The sequence below is a fragment of the Poecilia reticulata genome, linkage group LG1 (genome assembly GCF_000633615.1).
Source record: "Poecilia reticulata strain Guanapo linkage group LG1, Guppy_female_1.0+MT, whole genome shotgun sequence".
NCBI lineage: Eukaryota > Metazoa > Chordata > Actinopteri > Cyprinodontiformes > Poeciliidae > Poecilia > Poecilia reticulata.
This window is the reverse complement of record NC_024331.1, coordinates 19,977,876-20,001,897: the sequence shown is the minus strand read 5'-3', so window position 1 is coordinate 20,001,897 and position 24,022 is coordinate 19,977,876. Positions and strand designations below refer to the sequence as shown.

General features: G+C 38.1%; 1 protein-coding gene across 2 annotated transcripts; it reads right to left on the bottom strand.

The window, feature by feature from the left end:
• Nucleotides 1-50: 50 nt before the first annotated feature.
• On the bottom strand, nt 51-23,234 carry cabp4 (calcium binding protein 4). 2 transcript variants are annotated; one of them, XM_008413494.2, is made up of 9 exons: nt 23,201-23,234; nt 20,618-20,678; nt 20,162-20,263; nt 19,711-19,840; nt 12,130-12,160; nt 10,950-11,093; nt 4,678-4,787; nt 2,785-2,932; nt 51-1,904 (listed from the first exon to the last, which is right to left on the bottom strand). In XM_008413494.2, the coding sequence occupies exons 1-9, from the start codon at nt 23,217-23,219 to the stop codon at nt 1,876-1,878; spliced, it is 774 nt and encodes a 257-aa protein (XP_008411716.1). In that variant the 5' UTR covers nt 23,220-23,234; the 3' UTR covers nt 51-1,875. The 2 variants fall into 2 exon arrangements, with proteins under 2 accessions (XP_008411716.1, XP_008411752.1); XM_008413530.1 differs by lacking the exon at nt 23,201-23,234 and having other exon boundaries at nt 20,545-20,621.
• Nucleotides 23,235-24,022: the final 788 nt, after the last annotated feature.

The following is a 24,022-nucleotide window of genomic DNA, read 5'->3' as shown; positions in this document are numbered from 1 at the left end:
AGATGAAGACAGCAGAGAGTAGTATTTCTAACAATTGTCTGAATGTCGTCTTTTTTTTTTTTTTTTTTTACAACTGGTCTAATTAAAGTAAAACTGCTTTTTTTTTTAAACCAGTAAAAGAGCGACAATAAGATGTATTTTAAGTTGAAAGAGGGCGGAACAGAATCCTAAATGCTGAAAGTTGGAAAGTGGGGGGAAAAAAAAGTTTATTACACACAGCTATACCTCACTTTAAAGTTGGCACATTGAGGCTTCAACGTGTGAGGAAAAATGTGTGCGTTCCTAAGTGCATCCACAGGTTTATGTATGTGTACCCAGCACTGATAAAAGTATTTCTTTCAAGTTTTCACTCTCCTTTCACACGCTTGACACGCACAAACTTCCATTGCTGCCTCCTCTGAGTGGCAGCGAACCTGTTTCCACAAAATTGAGATGATCTGTTTTTCTTCCCGTCTTGTTTTTGTTTTGTTTTTACTTTTAAGTTTCTTCCAGTTTCTTAACAGTGTGATCCTGAAATCTGATGTTTTATTTGTCTTTTTTGTCTTACTGAATCCTCCGAGTTTTGTTTTGCTTTTTGTTTGGTTGTTTTTGTGTGTGCGTGTGTGTGTGTGCTGTCCGGTCATCTTAACCAAACAACATTGTGGGTCTGGTTCCTGTGCAGTGTCAGTGGGATATTTGCTCTACAAAAAGGAAGAAAATAGGACATAACCCCTGCTACGCAGTTGGCTTTATTGAATTAAAGGCACAGCAGACCATATCTGGTTCAAGCAGCATTTATGACAAGCCATTGCAAAGAGTCTGAGTATAAAGGTGATCAATTATGGATTGTAATTGCAATAGCAACATGAGCGATATACTCAATTTGACATGTGATTATTAACCCCCTCCGTCTATGTTGTTGAGTCCATACATTAGTCTTCTCGTTTTCCTGATAATTCCCCCTCAAAAATTCCCAAGGATTAATATAATCTAGAATATATTCCTACTTTGAGAATACTATGAAAACTAGGGAGTACTGGCAATATTCTGACGAGTCGAAAGAAGATCAAGAATACATCAAAGGAATGTATGTTATTCTTCATTAAAGCTGCTGGGTGGGGAAAGAGGAAGGTACCTGCAGAGCTGCATTTGCCTTGCACCACATTACATTAGGGGATTCTGTACCATAATGCATTGGCTTGGTTACCATTCCTTTTGTTTTTTTGCCACAGCATGAACGTTTGTTTTTTATTTACATTTTTTTCAGTGAATTTAAGCTTTTGTGTCTTCACATTACCTATTAAAAATTGTGAGAATAAAAATAAAAATACATAAGTTAATGGTGTTTTATGTAAATCATTTGTACAAAGCCTTTTTCCGAAAGATCTTGCTTTTTGCTAAAATGTTTTAAGTTATCATTTTTCAACAATAAATGCACTTTTTTTTCCAAACATAAACTCCAGTCGTTATTTTTTTTTAAATGACTTCTTTTGTGTGTTTATTACATTTGAAGACATTAGACAGTAGGTGAAATGTATCAATAAAGCCCATATGTACAAGGAAAGTGACAAAAAATATAAAAAATGTATCAAAAAAAAACATTGAAAAGAAACTTTTTAAAAAAAAATTCAGGTTTGATTAATCTGTACATTTTTTCCCCACATGGGGGCAACCTTACAGCATTTTGGTCTCATACATAAGGATTGCATAACTCACCCTTTACCCACTTCACTGACTCAACCTTAGCTTTCCGAGATGGTTGTACAGACGTGCCTATAACTTCACGTGTTGATTAATCAGCATGTAAAGCCACAGAGCTGAAACTGAAGGAAGTAGGCGGGAGTCATCGATCGTTTTATGCCCCTGGATCCTGTTCCCTCCTCTTTCTGTCGGAGGTCATCGTGCAGAAAGCATCATGACAAACTCTGCAGGGGAAACACAGAGACAGCAGGCCTTCTGAGAAGGACAAATGACACTCAAATGTCAACAAACAAAATTTTCTCACATTCTTCTCTGTTGAAGTTGTATCACTGTTTCCATTATCACCAACTTTGGCAAAGTCAGGCTGCAAAATGATCAGCCTGATGTCAAATTATAAAAGCTACTTTTATGCGTGTGTGTGTGTGTGTGTGTGTGTGTGTGTGTGTGTGTGTGTGTGTGTGTGTGTGTGTGTGTGTGTGTGTGTGTGTGTGTGTGAAATCGTCAAAACTTTGGAAACAATACAAATTTGTGAATTTACTTATCCAACAATGCAGGTAAAAAATCATGGTGCAAATTGTATCTTTATCATATTAATGTTCATACGGATTGTGTTAATGTTGCACAGGTCATGCTGGATGTGCACATTGACAGCAAGTCCTGTTATTTGCACATCGAGCTGAGCAGGCGTGTGTGTCCTCTGTAACAGCTGTCAAGGTTTGTACTCTTGGAGATCCTAATGCACTTCTGATTAGTCTGGACTGCCTCTTTCAGCAAAACCACCTAGACTTAATCATGTATCCTTCCCATCTTGACATTTTCCGCCTCTTTCCTCAGCTAATTTTGTCGCTCTGTCTTCTTCATCCAGAACGTATTGCCATGTCTTTCCTCTAGCTTTCTTTTGCCCAGAACTCTTCGCAAATGTTTTAATCTACTCACTGCAGTTTTCATGATGTTGACTGAATATGAATTTTTTTATATATATATATATATATATATATATATAATGAGCAATCCATTCAGGTAATACTGTTTAAAATGTTCTAAATTCGTTCTAAAGGCACAACTGAAGGCCATCTCTTTCGCATATTTTCCCCATTCACTCACCATCAAAGTCAATGCTGCCGTCTTTGTTGAGGTCAATATCGCCCAGGATCTCCTCCAGTTCCCCTTTTTTCAGCTTCTCCCCGAGGAGAGTCTTCATGCCCTCCTTCAGTTCTTCCAGTGTGATCTTTCCATCTCCATCACAGTCAAACTGCGGTGTTAGCAAAGGGCAGGGAATTGGGGACACAGTCATGATGTAAGAAAGAATAAAAAGACAGACAAAGAAGAGGTGAGGAGAGTTAAAGGTGACATGTCTGGGTCAATGAGAAACAGCCTGATATAAAGGGGGCTTGAAATATGATGTTGGTAAGAGCCTGAAAACAGATTGTTCTCTACTGTCATGACATGTTAGGTAACGTGGCTCTGTTGTTTCGACTCATTTCGTTTTTATCATCCTGATGTTGATTCAAGCACAGGAGCATGTGAATATCAGCTCTTGAAATGCTGACAAAGACACAGGAACAGATTAACTTGTTAAGGTACAAAAGGAGGAAGGACTTTAATGGAAACAATGAGATGTGTCATAAAGTGCGGATGGTTGTTTACAGAAGAAAAATACTCTTAGGAATATGAATGAAACCGTGCCCATAAACAGATGTGTTACTTCGGTTGTTTTGCAGGTGAGGGATAAACGCAACAAGAGCCTCTGAATGTTTGACACTGCACTGATGTCAGTTTTAATGACGCGCTTATGAACGCCTTGATAATGTTTGCAGTCAGAACAAAAGGGTTAAAAAAAAAAAATCCCATTTTGATTGAATCTTACTTTATGTTGATCCAATGTTAATCATCAGACAGATTTTGTATGCTGTTTTGACTGGAGCCAAGTTCAGATTTGGGCTTTTTGTAACTTTAGCTGTTAGCTTGCTTTTGGCCATATAATATCCGGAGGGTTTACACAGTTCTACACTGACACAGTGCTCATAGTTCCTCCATCTATTTCCTCTCATCTCTGCGAGAGAGCTCTTACAGTCCACCCTTATACCTCTTAATACACTGGAAAACCATTCTTACTGAACATCCAGACCCCTTGATGATGTCGAAGAGTAGCAAGCCTCCTCAGAAGCTCATCTTTAATCTCTTGTTTCATGTTCAGCCATGCCCATGGCATAAAGCGTGTCAAATTCACTAATTCAATTTGGGTGTTTTTGCAAAAAAAAGAGCTGATATTTAAGATTAGATTTGCTTTGGCTGTTCTTTGTTGGATGGTAATGTAGCTGACTATAATTTCAAAGTTACTAAAATAACTAGTAGAAGTTGATATTAGTCATTAAAAAAAAACACAAGACTTGTGGTTCAGGTTTAAAAGCTTTATGTTCAGATGTTTGACCTAATGGACTCGGAAGCATTAGTTGCTTCATAAAAATTCCTGACAGGCAAGTTAATTATGTTTTTGTCAACGCTCTAAAATCCTCACACTTTTCCAAGACTAAACTCAAGTCACATGATCAAAATGAAAAGTGCACACAAAACCTTCTTTACAATATGCAGAGGAAGAAACAGAAGATCTTATATCTTATATGGCTTTTGTTTGCTTACTCATCTTTAAGCTTATGGTGATTTTTTTTTTTTTTTACATTTCCCAACCATTATTAGATATTAGAAACTGACAAAATATGTCAAAATCCATGTAGCAACATATTTTGATGTCTAAGGATTAACTAATACACTTAAGTCAATAAATTATGCTTCTCTGGATGGAAACAATCAAGCTACAAAAAGGTACTTTCCACAAAAGTCCTCCAAACCCCTGCTATGTTTTCCTTCCTCTGTATTTAACTTGCTGGCTCTGCTCTTTTAGCCTTCTTTACATTCCTGACACTTTCCAAATAAAGGTCTAATCTGATGAAGCTAGTGTCAGAAAAAGGCCCGGCGTTCAGACCCTGGCCCCCCTACCTGTTTGAAGGCACAGCGCAGCTCTTTTAGCCCGACCATGTGAGCCGTCTCAGCCAGCATTCGTGGTCCCATTAACTCACAGAAATCGTCAAAGTCTACATGACCGCCCCCTGCAGAAAAAGAGAGCGGCCAAAGGTTGTCACGTCGGAGCAGAATATGAAACGGGAAGCACTGCGTCATGCGCCATCGCAAGTGAGAGGCAAAACCTGCCAGTTCCCTGTGAGAAACTTTTATCTGCAACACGTCAGTCTTCTCGACCTAATAGTATCACTCTCCTGTTCGTGTAAGAGGGCGACTGAGCAGAAACGATTCCCCACACATGCATGCGCTTTTTAGCTTGACGTAATGAAAGTTTTCCACCAGGAGTTCAGAGTTTAAACTCGGGTCAGTTAAACGTCCTTCAATACCGTTTGCTGCATTTTGGAATTTTACATATGGAGGCATTTGTTCATCATTTTATGCTACTGGATTACACCAACATAGTTTTGATGTGCAACCTGATGAGAAGTGAATGATTATTAAATGTATTAACAATAATAAATATGTCTTTAAAAGTTACAGGCCTGGATGTGAGAATGAGCCGCCTGACTGACTGGTTTGCTGTGAGAACTGAATGTTCTCAGCATGGTGGTGCAACAAAATGGAAATGTTCTTTTTTCTTCGTCCTGAAGATTCCATAAGATGCATCAACGGCGCTTCTGTTTTGTTTGAGCTCCACGGCGTTTATTAAAGAGACCTATACGGAGGGCTTAATGTTGTTACTTTGACAACAGTCAGGCTGGTTCGACGGTGCGAACACACCAATAAGATTGGCCTGTTTTCATTATATGGGCTTTGTACAAGTGACAGACTACTCCAATAAAATGTGTCGTCGTTTTGTGGTTCAGAAATTTAATCAACTCTCTGAGTCCGCGGACCACTGAGGGACATTAAAACCAAAACAAATTCCTTCATGGACAGAAAGCACTAAGACTTACTCTGTCATGTAAAACTGTCATGTTCTGTTTGTTTAAGCATTCGGGTGTGAAAAACAGAATAATAAAAAGGATTTATTGCAACTGATACAGTGGCTTTTAAATTCATAATATATTTTGGCACATGCCTTAAGGCGAAATAAGTTTTCTTTTTGTTTTCAAGTTTTAGTTTTTTGCGTGGAGGAATAATCTTGAGAGATTCATGCCAAGAACCAAGACCTTACGTTGTGAGGGTCAGAGGTTTTGATAAAAGTTGTATAAACCTAAGTGTCTAATAGTCGTTGTTTTGACCCAACAGCTGCAGTAAGTACTGCATTTATAATAATAACCACTTACAATGTAATGTGGTTTGACGCATCACACACTGGACTTGTGCTTTGGATCTAATAATCAATTAGGAGCCGTCTGAGACCTTTTTTACGCAGCACAACTTTTGACAGTCACAGCTAAAAAATTATATCAAAATATGCTTTACTGTAACTCAAAATGTTATCCCTATTTCCACAAAATTTCATTGTAAAAAAAAAAAAATGTAAACTCGCAAAATTTATCTTTCTATGTTGCAGCTAATGACTTTCATCAGGCAGAAACCGTGGAGCTCTGCACCAAAATTGAGAATGAATTTCTTTTTTTTTTTTCCTGTTATTCTAACAATGTAATCAGAAAATCATTTTCACCAAAGTAAACCGGGTGATTTTATTCCCTTGACAGGAAGGAATCAAGAAGCATTCACATCGCTGACGACAACGCAGGAAAAGGTTCAAACGTTTAAGCATTTACTCTTTGAACCCATGGTCCAGGATCTTGCTCATTATGCTGGTTTTGTCTGTGCTTTATGTGCTGGGTTAACTCAGGGAGTTAAACGGACAGTAACTTTAAAGGCTGTAAAAGGTTAACAGTTCATATGGTGTCAAAACGGCCGAGCAGTAGAGACTGTTGGGGGAAGGAAAATAAGCTTGAACAACACCATTACTCTGAAATTATTACGTCAGTGGTATGGTTGTCTTTTTTACAGAAGATCTGATGGTGTTATTAACGCGCCTCTATTCACTCTCTCTGGGCAGGGACCAGTGCTCATTTATGAAATGATTAAGTGTGGTGCTTCAAAGAGAGCTGCGTGAGTCTTATTTTTGCCGTTAAAGCATACGCAGTTTCATGAATCACTGTAGACCAGATACGGCTTGTTGCTTAGCCTGATTCAAAAATCAGCCCTGCAAGGCATTAGTTTGTTCATTTGACTAAAACATGTTCTGTCATAAACCACCTAATATGCAACGTCAGTGTTAACAAGGGAAATTGTTTAAGACATAAATTACTTACACAATGATAAAAAGCATAATGCCTAAAACATTAGCAACAATCAATGTTGTTACGAGTAAAGGCTGAAGTGTGGAAAAGGCTTGGTTCACCTTTTGGATAAAAAATATTCTGTTACTTCATGATTTAATGCCTCTATAACAAGAATGAACATTTCACACAAAAATGTTAGAAAATATTGTGTTCATGAATTGAAAATGTTTGAACTCTCTTTATTTTTTAGCTGGACATGCAAAGATGCTCTTGGTGTTATTGTAAAATTGGGTTTTAGGCTCAATCTAATTAAATAATGTGGCATAAAACTCTTGATGATTTTGCCAACATAAATCAGTATTGACATTTGTACCTTTCTTATCAAACAAATGTAAACATTTTGAGGAACATCTGGAATTTCATATCAACTGAGATGAGTATTCTGCATTTTTATGCCGCATAGACAGATTTACTGATTTTAGATTTGGAAGAAAAAAAAAAAAGCCAGTCGACTGTGGAGACTAAACATCGGCCCTCAAGCGTCGGCTCCTCCTCCATCCAGGCATGTGCTTGTAAAGTAAACGACTCGACACAATCAATTGTCCACCGCTGCATTTCTTTTATGTCGTTTTTTTTTTAAGCTGTCACACTCTTACTGTTGTCAAAGCTCATATGTGTCCTTTAAGTCCACTTCAAGACAACCTAAAAACTTGTGAAGGGCTGACTGAGGCTATATCCTCTGCAAAGCCTATCAGTGATCTGATACTGCCTTTGAAATTCTTAATTGCACAAAGCTTTGTACTCGTGAGTCATGTGTCCCCAGCAGCCCTCTGTTTAATGAGCGTTGCTTTTTAAAAAATTTATTTATTTATTTTTTGTCGTTTTAAAAAGGATATTGAAACCGTGGACGCTTCCTGAGAAGTGAAAAGCAAAGTCTGATTAATTTTACGGAAGAAAAACTCAAGAGAACTCAAAAGACAGGCTTTCTAAAAGTCAGAAGATAATTTGAAAGAATGATAGATGGTCCAAATATTAATTTGAATGTAATGGTACACTGTCGACTATTTTAGACCGTGTCCTCCATCTGTATCTATTCAGAACAGCTGGTGAGTGGGTGACTTTGTTTTAAAAGTTGAAAACTATGATTTAAAATAAAATTTGACAAAGAAGAGGGATTTTTGGCTTGCTTGAGATTATACTGTTACCCAATTAACATGCGAGAGAACAAAAATGCAAATAATTCACAAAAGAAAAGATTTCTCTGTAATTTATTTGCTTATTTGTCACACTGAATGTAAAACTTCAGAGGTTCAGTTTTGTCCTTTGGAAAAATATTCCTGGTGGAGGTTGAAAGCTATTCACAGCCCAGGTTTCAGATTCTGAACGGTGGTAGTGAGTGATAAAACCTAAACTGGATCTGTTCAAAAATTGGGTAATTGGATTTTATTTTTCTTTCTGCCAAATCTCCAGCACCACAAAAGTATTCAAATATGCCCAAGTGACATTTTCAGACGAATTTCAGCTGTCTAATTTGCTGCAACTGTCGTTTTTGACATTTTTCCCCTTTGTATTAATGCGTGCAGTCAGAATAAAGCTGACAGCTAATGTATGCCTGCCTGATGTGGTTTTCAATAGAAACAAGTCGCCAAGTGGGAGACAAATAAAATCAGCAATAAAAGCGAAACCGGTAGTAGTTAGAGTTGTTTTCACTAACAGAATACTTGATGCATTATTGCAACATCTAAACCAACAACAATGTTTTCAGATCAAGGTCCAAGCTAATGTCAAATTACCCAACGAGATTCGGGATGTCAGATCTAATCTGAAGTATCTGCTCGGGATTCAGATCATCATTAAAAAAAGCTACAAAATGCAGGTTTTATTGGGAACTTGCAAACATGTATTTAAGTCTTTGCATATTATATTCTTGATCCTTTGAATCTTGTGATTAATTAGAACTTTATTAAAATATGTCATTGGCAAAAGTGTCAGTATTATTGACACACAGAGGAAAAATGCTGAATTAGCCCTGCAAGAAAACAATGTCAACAAGAGAAAGACTTTGTGGAAGAATGTCAATTTGTGTCAAATCATTTATATCTTTAGAAATGATTGATGTATGTGTCAGGTGATATGTTATTAGGGCCTAATAAAAGTTTGCTTTAAGCTAACCCTGTCATAGCCTAATATTTTGAGCTCCTGACGAGAGATTTCTACTGCTGTCAGTAGAAGCATGTATTTAACAAGCCTCTGGATTTCAAAATGGAGTAAATAATAACCAAGAAATAAGGAGATGCCCTTCTTTGATTCAAAGCAAGCCTCTGCACTAGACCAATTACCTTTCATGGAGGGATTATGTGCCTGCAGGGACCACTGAAGGCAAACTGCCATGCACTCTTGAGGAAAATAAAAGAAACCGCATTGTTTTGTCTCAAAAAGACCATCCTAATGAGAACAAATTAAGATGTAGCTCCTTTTTTTGTGGTACCACAGTAAAGGATTAAGTGAGTGTTTGTGGATTCCCCCAAGGATCTAGCAATGCTGGAAATGTAGATGAATTAATGTTTTTAATTCTCTGTTTAAAACATTTCTTTCCTCATGATTGTGGAAAATGTCCAGTCCTCGAGAGCTACCGTCCAGATTCACACACCCTGCTCCAACACACCTCTGGTCAAAGCAATTGTTTTTATACCATGTCAAGACAGAAAGTTGTGAAGAAGTATAAAGTTTATCAGGTTAAAAAAATGATGGTTTCACTTTTAACATGCCCTCCGTTATGTTGGGAGACATTCATGTGGTGCTCCAATAAATTAAAACAAAAATCACTGTCTGCAAGCTTTTCCCCTCCATGTGGACAACTGTGGTGCAGTCAAACCATCACAAGTAAAACATGGACTGATTTTGCCTAGAAACTGGAGATTTTCAGCTGCTTCCATTTAGAGCTCTATTTTGTTAAACAACTGCAGCAGACACCAATATACAGGGTTTCCATACATAGGAGAATGTAAGATGTATATTTCTTTTCTATTTCAGATACCCAAGAAGAGGCGTTTGACAAAAAGAGCAAAGAACTGAAACTATACTGACGGCTGGATCGGGAAGCAGTCGCATGTTTGCACGAAACTTTAACAGAAAACATGTAACAAGCATCACACACGACACTGTGGCAAAACTTATTTGCAAGTTTCAGAAAACTGGGAATGTTGCAGATCAACCATGAAGTGGTCTGAGACCTGCAGCGATTACACAGAGTCCCACAAAAATAAAAATGATTGTCCAATATAAAATGTTTATTTTTTCTATGTATGGAAACTTATGGCCCACCCTGTATATTGTATACAGGTACTGAGTACACAGTAAAATAAAATGAAGCGCTGGTCCACATTTTGCATTTTCTGGTGAAGACATGTGCAGCAAACACATTCAATAATCAGGAAGCTAAATTCATATGTATGCCACACTTTTAAGATTTTTAACAAATATGAACCACTTAGGATGGGACAAGCTTATACAATATTCATAATATTCATAAAAGTTTGAGTTTCTTACTTTCTTACAAAACGTCAAAAAAGTTTAAAAATAAGTTGTAAAGCATTCTGTGGCCTTAAACCTATGGAATCCAACTGAAGGTGCAGTTCTGCTTTGGAATTAAAAATGCTAACGGTGCATATTTATACTTACACCAAGAACAGGGAAGGAAGCAAAGTTTAAAAATGTACAGATGCAAACCAGCTCCACCGCGTCTCTGCACCTGCAGAATGAGCCGCATTAATCAGAGCACCAAGACCAAACACAACAGTTAGTTGTGAACTTGTAGGAAAATAGAACGAGTCGAAGTTTATGCAGCACACAAAGACACATTACTCTCACATTTCCACCTGCTCATTTCAGAAAGGGCTATCAATCATGCACACATGACTCAATCCTCCGAGAAGGGAGGGAGGGAGGGGGCTGGGGGCGCAGAAACCAAACACACACACACATTCTGCCCAATTGATGAATACTAACATTTCATCTTGATCTGTTGGATGATCTCGATGAGCTCCATCTCCGTGGGCATGTAGCCCATGGTCCTCATGCAGTCTGCGATGTCTTTGTAATGGATGAAGCCATCCGCGTCATAATCAAATTCCTTAAAGGCCTCTTGAAGCTCTGGCAGGCACACAAGCAAATTAAACGGGAAACTGTAACGCATAAGGTAAAATGTCTTTCAAAGAGTCAAAAATTCACACAATTTGTGCAAGACTTTTTACATTTTGTGACCAGTTTATGACTCCAGCATATAGAGCAATAGCTCTTTGATGCAGTGAATTGAGCGGACCGAATGAAAATAGTTACACTTCTTTCACTTTTTAAAATTTGGTCAGGTTGCAGTCACAGAGTACAGCGTGTTTCATTAGGGTTTTATGTGACAGATAAATCTAGTGTTGAGAACTGTGAAGAGGAACGAAAATGAGAAACTTCAACAAAAAAAATTTCCCAGTTAAGAGACTCAAACGTGTTCTTCGTTAAAAACCACCTTGCCTTGAAAATACAGCTGCAATATTTTTGGAATAGTTTTTGAAAATCTTCCTTTTTAAAACAGCTTAACCTCCTCCACATGGGGATGGAGTGGCTCCGTGAACATCGATTTCACCAGAGATTTTCACTTGGCTTGGGGTTTATGTAGGTCTAGAGTTTGTTTGGGCCATTTTAGCTTTTAGCTTCTACTGTACAGTCGTGGGTTTTGTTTCATGATTACCAAATATTCAGTTCCACCCATATCAACATCAACTCTGTCCAGCATCCCCACAGCCCGGGGTCACATGCTGCACACCATCCCGAGAAAGAAACATAATATGCTCTCCTTTCTCCCGGGCATGCTGTTTGGTGTCCTTTTTCTAACACGCATTTTGTGTGTGTGTGTGTTGCTTTATATTTCCCTACATTAGTTTCCACTCTTCCACAAAGATTAGAAAACCTGAGTCTGAATATTTGTACGTCACTTCACTTGATTTTTTGCAGCCTGACACACGGCACATTTATTAATTTATTGCAGACCCAAAGTCCTTCAGTCTCACATAAATGATTAAGAGGAGCGACTTCGAGGAGGAACAAATATCGATGCGCTTCATAAATATCTGCATGCGTTTGCAGCGTGTCACGCCTGCGTTTTGGGAGAGTTGCATCAAAAAGACGTCAATCTTACCATCGAGCTCCAGCGGCATCAGCTCCCTCTCCTGCAGAGCACAGAAAGGACACAGTGGTTGCAATTAGGAAACGCTTTTGCAGGACGGCATGTAAAACCAGGGCGACTTAAAACAGAATCCTCCTGAGAAATATAGAGTCATAATTTGGCTTTTGACTACCAAATCAGAACAACATTGCATGCCCATGTCAGAGCTGCCGTGTGCTGACAGAGGAGCCTAATGGGATTTCACCCAGCGACATGTCTCTCTAATTGGCAAAATGATACCGAATCATGCACTCGTGCACACGTGCCGCGCGCACGGCCTCTGCATCTGCTTCATCCGGAGACATCATCTCAGTCTGCGTGCGTGCGTGCGCCCAAAAAACACGCCCACACACAACAGTAAACCTTGTCGCAAAGAGAAATAAATACGTGAAGGCTTACTCACAGGAATACGCTTGTGTACCCTGGCCTACTTAGGAAGAAGATGGCATTAGCATATGGCTACCAGCATGAGTCATTCACTGTTCTCTGGCTTACTTTGTGTTTATTTTCTTCCATTTTTTATTTTTTTTTTTTAGGTATTTCGTCAAAAAAAAAAAAAAGCACGACTGCTAGGAGCGGAGTCTCCACTCGAGGTGTTGTGGATGGCTTTAAAGATCATGTTTGCTAAGGGCTTCAAGTCACGATATGCTAATGAGTCTGTCTACAGACAGGGGAGACATTAAAGGTGAAACGGTTCATCTGAAAACCGAGTCCTGCAGAAGAATGAATACAGTTAAGTGCAAATGTTGTTGCTCTTTTGTGTCTTAGGGCAACGCATTTTTAAATGTGGGAGGGATTTGGGATATTTTTCTTAATGAGTCTGTCTACAAACAGACAGGAGAGACATTGAAGCATTTATCCAAAAAAAAAAAAACAACCTCATATTATATATATATATATATAAATCTGTTTTCAATTTAAAAAATGTATATGTTCAATTCAAGCTTCCTCCTACCACTTGTCAATGCACTCTGGGGGAAGACACTTAACCCCAAATTGCCTTTCTCTGCGTAGATGCATGAATGTGTGTGCTTTAGCGTGTGTGACTGGGTAAATGCGGCTTTTGTTCAGTACGATAAGAAAAAACGCAATATAAACAAGAATCATTGCCAACTGACTACATAAGAGCAAAAAATGTCATTACAAGCTTTCAATAAACCCCCAAATGTCTCAGTTGGACCCATTTTTCCAACTTTTCTGGAAGAAGACAAGTTAAAGGAGAAAAATAAGGAGAAAGTAAAGTAAAATGTCAATTATCACGAAATCAGTTGCAATACTTGAGGCAATACTTGGAGTCAGAAGCACAGTTGGAGAAAGTAGGAGGCTTGGGAACTTCAAAAACATCCTTCACAGTTTCTTACCTGACAAGCTTTTCCTATTTTAGCAGGAAAAAAAAGATGATTTGTTTTTTATTGCCCTGCAAATGTCCCTAGACGTCTTCAACCTTTACATCTAGAAACTTTTATATATTTTACTGGGATTACCAACACAAAGTACTGCTTAATTGGAAATGGAAATCAAAGCGTAGCTTGAATTTGCAATTTGATTCCTTAACTTGTGATGGAAAACTAACAGGTGGAGAGTTGGATGGAGCAAAAATACAGGAAGAACCTGTCATAGTTTGTAGAAATATTACAGGCTGAAGTGTCTTCACTCACAACAGAAACTCTTTACTCTGAAAAGGATATTTTTGTGATATCAGTGAGGTTTTGTAATGATTATTATATATAATTATGTTATTCTTATGACGAGAATCAACAAAATTGCAGCCTTAAATGTAGCAGGGTGTCAGATATTTTCAGAGGAGATCACTAACTCGGTCAATATACATGTGTAGTCTGTTTATTAAAGAAGTTATTCAAACAGTTCAGGTTAAATTTACTAGAAAAAAGTTTCAAGACTTTTACTCAGCCTTATATAATCAGGTCTCGTATCGTAGAATTGAATCGTACTTTATAAAAAAGCACATTTGCATTGACTTTTAAATCTCTTTAACATCAACGCTCACCTTAGCTGCCTTTCCATTTTCTTGGTGAGTCAGTGCTTTTATCAGTCTACAGTGAGAATAGTTTTTTTACTGCTTTTTAAAGCATTTATCGCATGAATGAAATTAAGGTACAAGAGAAAAAAAAACGTGAGTCTAAAATGCTGCAGGGAAAACAGAAATCATTCAAGGTCACCCTGCCAAAGATCCCTGTAACATCTCAAAGAGAAACGCCAGCATGACTTATTTGGACGTTGCCCCGCGTGGCACCATTCCAATGATTATTCACTGTATTACACTGCCAACACAGTTTAAACGCAGAGCCAAAAGGCAATTGCATCAGGAATCACACCGCTTCTCATGTTGGCCTGATTTATTAAACCTTTATGGTTTAATATGATTCCTCTTGTCATGTTGCAACCGCTCTGTTTACCCTACACAATATCGTCCTATCATACGGCGGCAATATTTAGTTAGCGAGAACAGAACATTAATTGGATTTTTTTCCTTTTGCCATCTTGAAAGGATCAGACAGCATGCCACACAGTCAGGCTCAGTTCATCCATCAGAATGGGCCCATTAACGGTTAATGTCATTCTGTCTGCCTTCACACGGCTATGTGAGCTGATTCGTTAGCATGACGCACGCACACGTACAGCGGTCACACTGCAAATGCAGCTAAAAAAAGCCCAGTGAGGGAAAAAAAAAAAGAATCTGTTTCTGTTGTTTGTGTGATTGAGACACATCCTTTATTTTTCTGTGTTTCTGTGCTGGATTTGATGTGAGCTGACAGTAAAGCGGGCTCAGTGGGTAATGATACAAATGTTGACATGAGGACTTGCTGCAGGATAGGTGGTCTCTTTGCCTCAACGTCCCAGCATCAACCCAAACTGCAGGCCGTCTCTGCACGGCTCCGGAATGTGGGAAAGAAAGACTAGATGTACCAGACGCGGATGGAGATCTGTTCAAAGTCCAGGATTGTAGTAAAAAAAAAAAAAAATTCTGGATTTCTGACAGTTTTGATGATATTGGTACTGAGTGCAAAGAGTGCAATGTTCCACAAAAACATGACACAAGGGAAAGCAAGTTTCTTTATATAGTGCTACTCAAATACAAGGCAAGTAAAATGATTTAGATCAAATCAAAGGAAAGGCATAAAAAAGAAAAAAAAACATTTGAACTGTAACAATGCCACACAAAAATAAGCTATTGTTAAAAAAGTACTAATTTAATCTTTCATTTTTTGATCCTATCAAAGTTACAGTAAACATTTCAAAACCCAACAGGAACGTTGTTTTTAATTGTCCACTTTTATAAAATCTTCTTTTTCATTGAAAATTGTAAAAATATATATATGTCTTTTTTTTTAAATGAAGCTAATGATTTATATTTACATTATTCTCACGCATAGCTTCAGTAACTAAAAAAAAGCTCTTCCATTGAAACTCCTATAATGACGTAAAGAATATTTACTAAGTTTACAAATGGAGATGCATTTTCTTCTGTTTTTTTCTTTTACAGAAGCATAAAAAAAATGCAGACCTTTTAATTATTTTGACATCAACTTCAGCCGCAGGTGTCATGTTGATGTACCGTCCAATCTTCCATACATGACAAATATTGTGCGCGCACCACGGCTCTTTCCATCAGTTTCAGCCGCTTGTCTAAATGAAGTCGTGAGGAACATTAATTCAGAAGTGGCTAATCTATAAATGGATGAATGTTTGTGCTTGAGCAGATTGATGAAGCCAGTAATATTATCTTTCTTAGATCAGAAAGGAGCTCATGAGAACAAATTGTGCAAATTATTTCAGCATTGTTGGCCTCACTTAACATAGAGGCTGAATGAAATCCTCCTCATCACCAGTGTTTACGCAAATCAAGAGAACGACTATTTAATGGCAGCAAGAGAGAATGCATGAAGTCCTTTTTTTTTTTTTTACTAAACACTTCTTGACTGTTTAGGTTCTGTTGCCAGCTTGAAGATGGAATTTTGTCTTTTCTTTCTGGAAACAAAATCATTTTGTGTCTATTTTATTTTTATGCTACATCCTTTTTTCCCTTCTCCACTCTCTACTAATCTTTCTTTTCCACTTTTAAAATATCTTGAATGGTATGAATGTGTTTCTGTTTACTAAACGTTAAAACAACAACAATAACTTTAGAGAACCAAATTCATCTAGAAGCAGACTCTTGTCACAACCATTTTTTACACTCCATTTATATTGAGTTATATCTACTAGAAATTGAGCTCGCTGGTTCCCCCCCCCCCAAGAAGTGGAAAGTGGGCAAAGTCGATTGTTGGCTCTCGTCCATTTGTAATTTTTCCAGTGTGGTTCCCCTCAGGAACATAGAAAAGTGATATCAGTCATGAACTCAGCCAGTGTTTAACCTGAGCCAAGCAGGACATTAACGGACAGCAGCTCAGCAGCCGAGCCCTGAATCAATTGTGAAACTATTGGATTCGTTTTCCATAAACAGAAGTATTACTTTATGTCTGAAATGGTGGTGCTGGGTGTGTTTGCTTAAGCAAAATTAATGGCCTAGTGAAGACGTGCTCGGGATAATCTTGGCAAATGTTTACAAACAATCTTTCTAGCTTAAATAATTAATGACTAGCAGATTAAACCTCTGAAAGAATTAATTCCTTCTTCCATCAAGATATTAGATATCAGCAAGTAGAGGTGACTTTTGATTTGATTTTCTTTAAGGTGTTTTGAAAATATTTTACACTATGCTTGAAACCTGGGACTAACATAAGTACTAAAGTAAGTAACATGTAATAACTACATTTTCTGATAAGAAGAGTGGTCATATATTAATCCAAAACAGAACGGTTCAAAGGTTGAAAAGGTTTTAAATTTACTTTACAAGCATAATGAAGACACGACCGACACATCTGAATCTCCAGGCTGAACCAAGTAATCCACCACTCACTTCCCCTGCTTATGTTTGAAAAATATTATAGGCTTGGAAAAGAATATGCTAATGAGAAATACCTTTATTTTACAAAGTGCTCATGTTATTATTAAGGTTTGATTAATGCAGGAGGCCCTGAGGACAAAAGCTGAAACGTTTCCTCAGCAGCAAACATCTCAGCTCCTGACGTGACCAGTAAATAAAATAAACAGCAGCCAGGAGGTCTGCGTGCCCAGAGCCAAAACGTACACAGCAAAATATGGTAAATATGTTTAAATTAACATTATTACTAATATGTCAGGTTGGTGGTGCATAATAAAAACCAATTTCTTTCAGCTGTTCATTTTTAATTTATATTTATTCCAAGGCTAAGGCTATTGAAACGGGTTGGTATTACAGGGGAGACCATACATTATTCATGCCCGTGTCAGAGTTTGCCTTTCGGGGAATTTTTATTCTTCTGTCTGAAAATGTCATTAAAAAGTGCCAAAAAAATAATAATTTAGGGATGCTGGGTCGGAGATATTCTCGTGATTTGTATTTGGGTTTATAATTAATAATTTTTTTCTCCTTCGGTTACATGACACCATTGCCAAATTATTTTTTTGCTACATTAGTCAGCCAGTTCTTACATTTGCACTAAGTGTGTTTTTGTTTCTCCTGATTGTTTTTCTCTTTGTTAGTTCTCTGATGAACATGGTGACATACTTCCTTTCTGTCCCCTGTCTGCTGGGAAAGGCACCAGCGCCTCCAACACCTAGCACAGGATTAAGCAGGCGCAGAAAAATCGAAGAACAGATAAATCTTTCCCCCATTCTTCCTCTGCTCTTTGATTCCGGGTTAGATTGAGGTCTGGTCTACGGCAGATCCACTCCATAAAGTTAATACTGTTCCTTTGTGAGCTTTCCTTAAGCACTTTAGTGGTGTGTTTCTGCTCTTATCTTGTAAATAAACATTCTAGCCGACAAACACTTGAAGACTGCTGCAGGGGATGAGATGTGCAAAACTGCATGGGAGAGAAGCACAAAGCTCGGTGGAGATATATGGAAACTGTTTGACCGGTGATAACTGCAACCCTTGCAATGAATTACTAAGAAAATGTAGAAATAATTTGGAAATTGGGCATATATTTGGTTTTTTTTTACAGCTGAACTCATTTTATTTTGATAAAAACAGATGACAAATTACATTTACACATCAGACATAGACTGACTCACAATCAGTTTTTTCTGAGTGTGTTTTTTATTATAGGCAATAATGATTTTAAAGCAGTGGTCTTAAGCTGCATTCCTTGAGACCCGGTGAGATGTAGGCAACTTTTAGATGTTGCTCTGCTTCACCACAAATGATTCCAATATTAGCTCATTAGCAGAGCTCTCCAGAGCTTGACTGCATACCAGTGAGACGGTTTCCCCATTTAAATCAAGCGTGCAGGACAAGGGAGACATGTATAAGTTGCAGGATTCTGGCCCTTGAGGACTGCAGTCCGAGTCCACTGATTTAAAGGAAAAAGAAGCTGCTTTTGTAAATCCCTACTGAAAGGAATTCCATCATATATATGGGATTTTGTGGCTTTTACAGAACAGAATTGTTTCAAATTGGTATAAACTGACTTGACAGAGTTTACTGCAAACGTATTCATACCTCTTGAACCTTTTTGGAAATTCACAACAGTGAGCTTCAGTGTGTTGTTGTTGAGGTTTTTTGTGACAAAGCAGCACAATAGTGCATAATTGTGAAGTGGAAGGAAGTGATGCATGTTTTTTTTCTAATAATTTTCATTATGTTTAATCTGAAAAATGGCTTGTGCATTTGTATTCAAGCCTCCTGAGTCAATAGTTAATGTTCAGTGCAATTATAGTTCCACGTTGTTTGGGGTATTGTTCAATCATCTTTCCTCATCTAGAGACTAAACATTTCCCACATCCAATCAGTCAGATTGAGAGAAGAGTGTCTGCAAACATCCATTTTCAAATCTTGCCATGGATTCTCACTCGCATTAAGGTGTGTGTATTGACTAGGCCGTTTTAGCACATGACTGACCTAAAACTATTCCATTGTAGCTGTGACTGTATGTTGCTTAGTGTCATTTTGATACTGAGAGGCACTAATTAAATTTTATTTTTTTACAAGTTTTATTCCAGGATTGACCTCTGTCTAGCTCCATCTATCTTCCCTTCCATCCCCACAACATAATACTGAAGTGTTGAGAGTAATGTAAACTCTGACTTAAGTTTTATTTAGGAGTGTAATGAGAAAGGCTGCTCACTACAAAAAATATATCACATGGTACTACGATTTAAACATTTTTTTTAATCTGAATAATACAATGCCGTTCCTGGAATATGCAATGAAGATATCAAATATAATTTATCCCAATTTTTTGGACTTTTTTTCTATTCAACCGTTGTTTAAACAATGTCCCCACCACGTCCGCACACACGCTGATTGCAATGACGATAACGATTCAACATATTCTGGAGCTTTATTTCCCCAACTTTGCTCTACTTTCTGTTGTATCGTCACCTAAAATCATATTAAAACACATTTAATGTTTCTTGCTGAAACGTGACAAAAACTAACGTTAAAATCAACAATGTAGTGTACTTCAGTGTCCGAGACAAAGAGTAGCACCGTGATGCAGAACTGACCTGTCCAAAAAGTTTATTTAGGTAGGAGATGTAGGCAGCTGCCACCATGGAGCTGTTGCTGAGGCTCCTTTTACTCTTCCTCTTGCTCTCCTCTTCCTCAGACGCCTTCTCCTTCGTGGAGTACTTGGAGCTGTGAAGTGTGTATTTGCATGCTATTTGTTTAGAGACATCATCATCAATACCAAGCCACCTAAAGTTGTTATACAATTTTAAGAAATTGTAAACTTCTCTTTAGCTTTTTACCATCAACTGAAACCAGTGTGGGAAATTATCACAAGCAGAAGGCAAGAGAAGCAGTTTTTTTTTTTTTTTTTTTTCCGAGCGAGGCAATTCTGGCGGCTTGTTTGTCAGCTTGTTTATCATTTGATGGCGCTAATTGAGTGTACAGCCTAACATAACCCAGTCCCTTTGTCATAATCAATGTTGATTAGAAACAGAGGATGATAATAACCAGAATTTCTTGGAGAGGCTAAGCTGAAGGGCCTTGTTTTTGAATCTCCCCATAGCGGGCGATTTTCCAGCTGCCGCAGCCCTCCCTCCTCGTGGAGATACGCTGGGAGAGAAAAAAGCCTGTATCAATTTAAGATGCGCTAAATGACTTGAATTATTTGCCTTAATATGTTTTCATTTCTTCTAATTCAGAAAATATAACAAAACAACACCATGTTAGCCTGAAGGTAGTAAGAAAAGCTAGCTAAAACTGACAGCATCAATTGGAGATGAATAATTTAATTTTCGACTTTACTACGTCTCTTTGTTTCTAACAGGTTGCATAAGCTAATGGAGTGTTTTGCTTTGATGCTCCAAAAGTAGTCAGGAAGTTATAATACTCACAGTTGAACTGGCTACATTTGTTTAAGCTTAATTGCATCTTTTCTTATTTATTCCACAAATCTTCTTCACCAACCTGGCAGCAGAGGACGGTCGGCTCTCTGGACCTCCCTTTGCACTTTTTACAGACATTTCAGCTGAAAGACAAGCAAAAACAAACGTTAAAGGTGACAAATCAAGCAAAAGACAAGAAACTACAACTCTGCTGAAGCAGAGGTAGAAACATTTTGGAAGATATCAAAAGTAAGATCTTTTTTGCTGCAAGATTCATTACAAATCAAGATCAAACAAAACTTTTGGAAGTTCCTGCAAAAGTAAATGTGGATGTTTAAAAAAAACAAAAAAAAACTTGCAAGATAGTACTGAACTAATTTAGAATTATATAATTTTTAATTCTGAAAGTAACTTAGCATCAAACAAAAAGTTTACATGAGCTCAGAAACTCCCAAAATGTCAGTAGGATCCTATAAAATTAACTTCAGATTTCACAAAATGTATTCACAGTTTTCCAAAGGCAGAGATGAGCATCAAAACAGAACTGCGAGATTCTGGCGTCATCCTACAAAAATGTTGTGAGATTTTCCCAAACCCAGAATGTCACCGATGTTTTGCTAGACTAAAGTAACTCAGAGGGTCACCAAACCAATAAAAGATCCACCAAAAGTATTTTTTATTGTTTCAAAGTCCCTCATGAGGATCGGTAGTAGCTCATAGTAATTCAATAGGAGAATAAAGACATGTGCCTGGCTGCCTCATGTGGATATTGAGTGAACAACGTTTGCTTCCTTCATTCAGTCCATGTCGATGTATGCTGGTGTTCATCACAGAGGTAAGCTATCAGTGTTGTTACATAAAGAACAGTAGGCAGTCAAAGGGTTAATCCACCACTACTGAATGAATCAAAACACAAGGGTAGTATAGTTAAAGTGGAAAAGATTCCCGATACAAATCAAACAGCTGTAAAAATGAAGGTCAGACTGACTGTCAGTCATGTAGGACTGTGAGGAGGACGAGAAGGCAGAATTAGTGAGGCTTATATCTGTCTCTTTGAAATGTGAACAACGTCCCGTCATGGATGAGGTCATGGAGTACATCTCTTGAGTGCTGGTGCCAGATGATGAACGGCTGTATTTGGCAGCGTTGTGCTATAAATGTATTGGCTCACCAGCCAAAAAGACGGTGCAAAGACAGAAATCCAAGATCTGCTCCTGCAGCAGCAGCTGCTTCAGACAACCTACGCCGAGACGGCTGTAAGGAGCATAAAAACAAAGAGCAGCCTGTCTTCTAAGTGCTTCTGTCCAATGAGCCACCTTTTTTCCCAAACAGAAGGAACCGTGACTGAGCAGAGACGTTCACACACAGAAGAGGAACACGACGGTCGCATGTTAAAATGAACAGGCTGTTCACATAAACATCTTGGAACTTCTTTAGTGGATAACAGAATCTTTTTACACCATTGTGGTGCATTTTGCACGTGCTGCAGAAATGATACGGTCTTTTGTTTCACTTTCACTCCTCAAACAAAATGTATTTTTTCAAATAATTGTTGAATTTATGTAATTGCCCTGCCCCTCTTGAAAAACCATGAATTACTGTCATTGAACACATTTTTCAGGGAGAAATATTAGCTCATTTTTACGAGCCACACCTATACTGCTCGACGTGTGCAACCAAGAAATTGCTAACCAAGTTATTTAAATCCATACGTCTGAAAAGCATCACAAAGCCTTTTCTGTGGCTGTGGGATTCCAACGCAGCACAAAGATGGCCATTATTCACAAACGAAGAAAACAAGAACCAGGGGTGATGCCTGGTGAGCCTATCTGAATTATTCCAAAGTGAATTAACAAATTACCTAGGAGGTAAAAAAAAGAACCTAAAACAACATTGAAAGTGTTTATGATTCAACCATAACAAAGAGACCGGGCAAAACCCACCGCTAACTGAAAAGATCCCAAAGATCCCTCTGACATTTGTCCAAACACATCGTGATGATTCACTTTTTGTGTGTGCGTCCTTTGACTTCTGGTACAAAACTGAAACGCAGCATTTCAGAACGCGAACAGTAGATGATGCTATTGGTATGACTGCCTGCTGCCACCTTGACGTCTTGCCATAACTGATGGAATTTTCTGCACCAGAAAATCCTTTACGATAATGTCCAGCCGACGGTTTGCGAAACAGCTTGGCACATTTCTGTGATGCAGCCAGAGAAAGATCGAATTGTGGCTCAATTAAAACAATTCTGCAAAGAAGAGTGGGCCCAAATTTCTCCACAACAATGTAAAAGTAAGTACAGTTGCTGCAAACAGGGACACAAGTAGTTATTAGATTTGAGGCAATTACTTTTTCACTTGGTGACCAGTTGGTTTCAATTGCTTTGTTCCTTAACGTCTGAAATCAACATGTAGAAAACAGTTTTTAGTGTTTACTCAGGTTATCTTGGTCCCATCCAAGTTAGTTTGGTTTGCTCCTCAAGGAAGAAATTTGTAGTCACTGCATGAAGCAAATGTTACTTAAATCCAGGGCAAAAAACAAAAAACCCACTATCCTCAACTCTCTTCCGACTTGCCTGCTCTTTTTTAAAACATTCATGTTTCAGTTGTATCCCAAGCATGATATCTTCACTTTCTATGAAGCCTGCATGAATTATTCTCACCTTCCAGCACAACTCCCATCAGAGTAAACAAACACACCCCACAGCCGGCAGCACATGCGGGTTTCGCTACACAAGCCACTGAGCAGCACTCTGCGTGTCTTCAGCTCTCCTCCCTAAGTGGCCAATTGCTGTCAATCACTGCAGCCGACACAAGCAATTTTAGATCCTAATCACTCTAATTGAGGTAATGAAATGGAGGGCCAGGTGGACTGGGCAAAAACAAACACAGCTGAAGATGGAGAGCAGGTTGCCCTTGCGAGATATGAAGGGAACGGGCTGGAGCGCACGGGGGCTTGAACCTCAATTAGGATTTCTTGACGTTTCTTTTCGAGAGAAAATAAGTATCAGCATGAGCGTGCAGTGGAGGAAAATACGTCTTCTTACACTGCTAACTTTTTATGGTTTTAGTAAAGAGACAAAAAATAAATAAATCATTGTCCTTGAATCACAGATCACAACCTCCTCCTGCGAATCTCTCACTCAGCTCCTCCAGAGCCCAGATGATTTTAGGACCTCTTGAACTTTTCCAAATTTTCTTGCATCGCAACCACAAACTTTAATGTATTTTTTTCTAATTATTTTTTATGTAATAGGCCAATAAAACGTTGTGCAAGGAGAACAATAAAGGATTCTCAAAATCTGTAAAGTATGCCTGCATTTGTTTTGAGTCCACCCAATACTTTGTAAGATAAATACATTTTGATTTAAACCCTTTTGTTATATGACTCTACCAGGGTTGTTTCCAGAAAAGCTATGTATTTAGCTATAAATACATAGCTATTTAGCTATCTTCTCCAACAATTTTGAACTACTTTCCTTTCC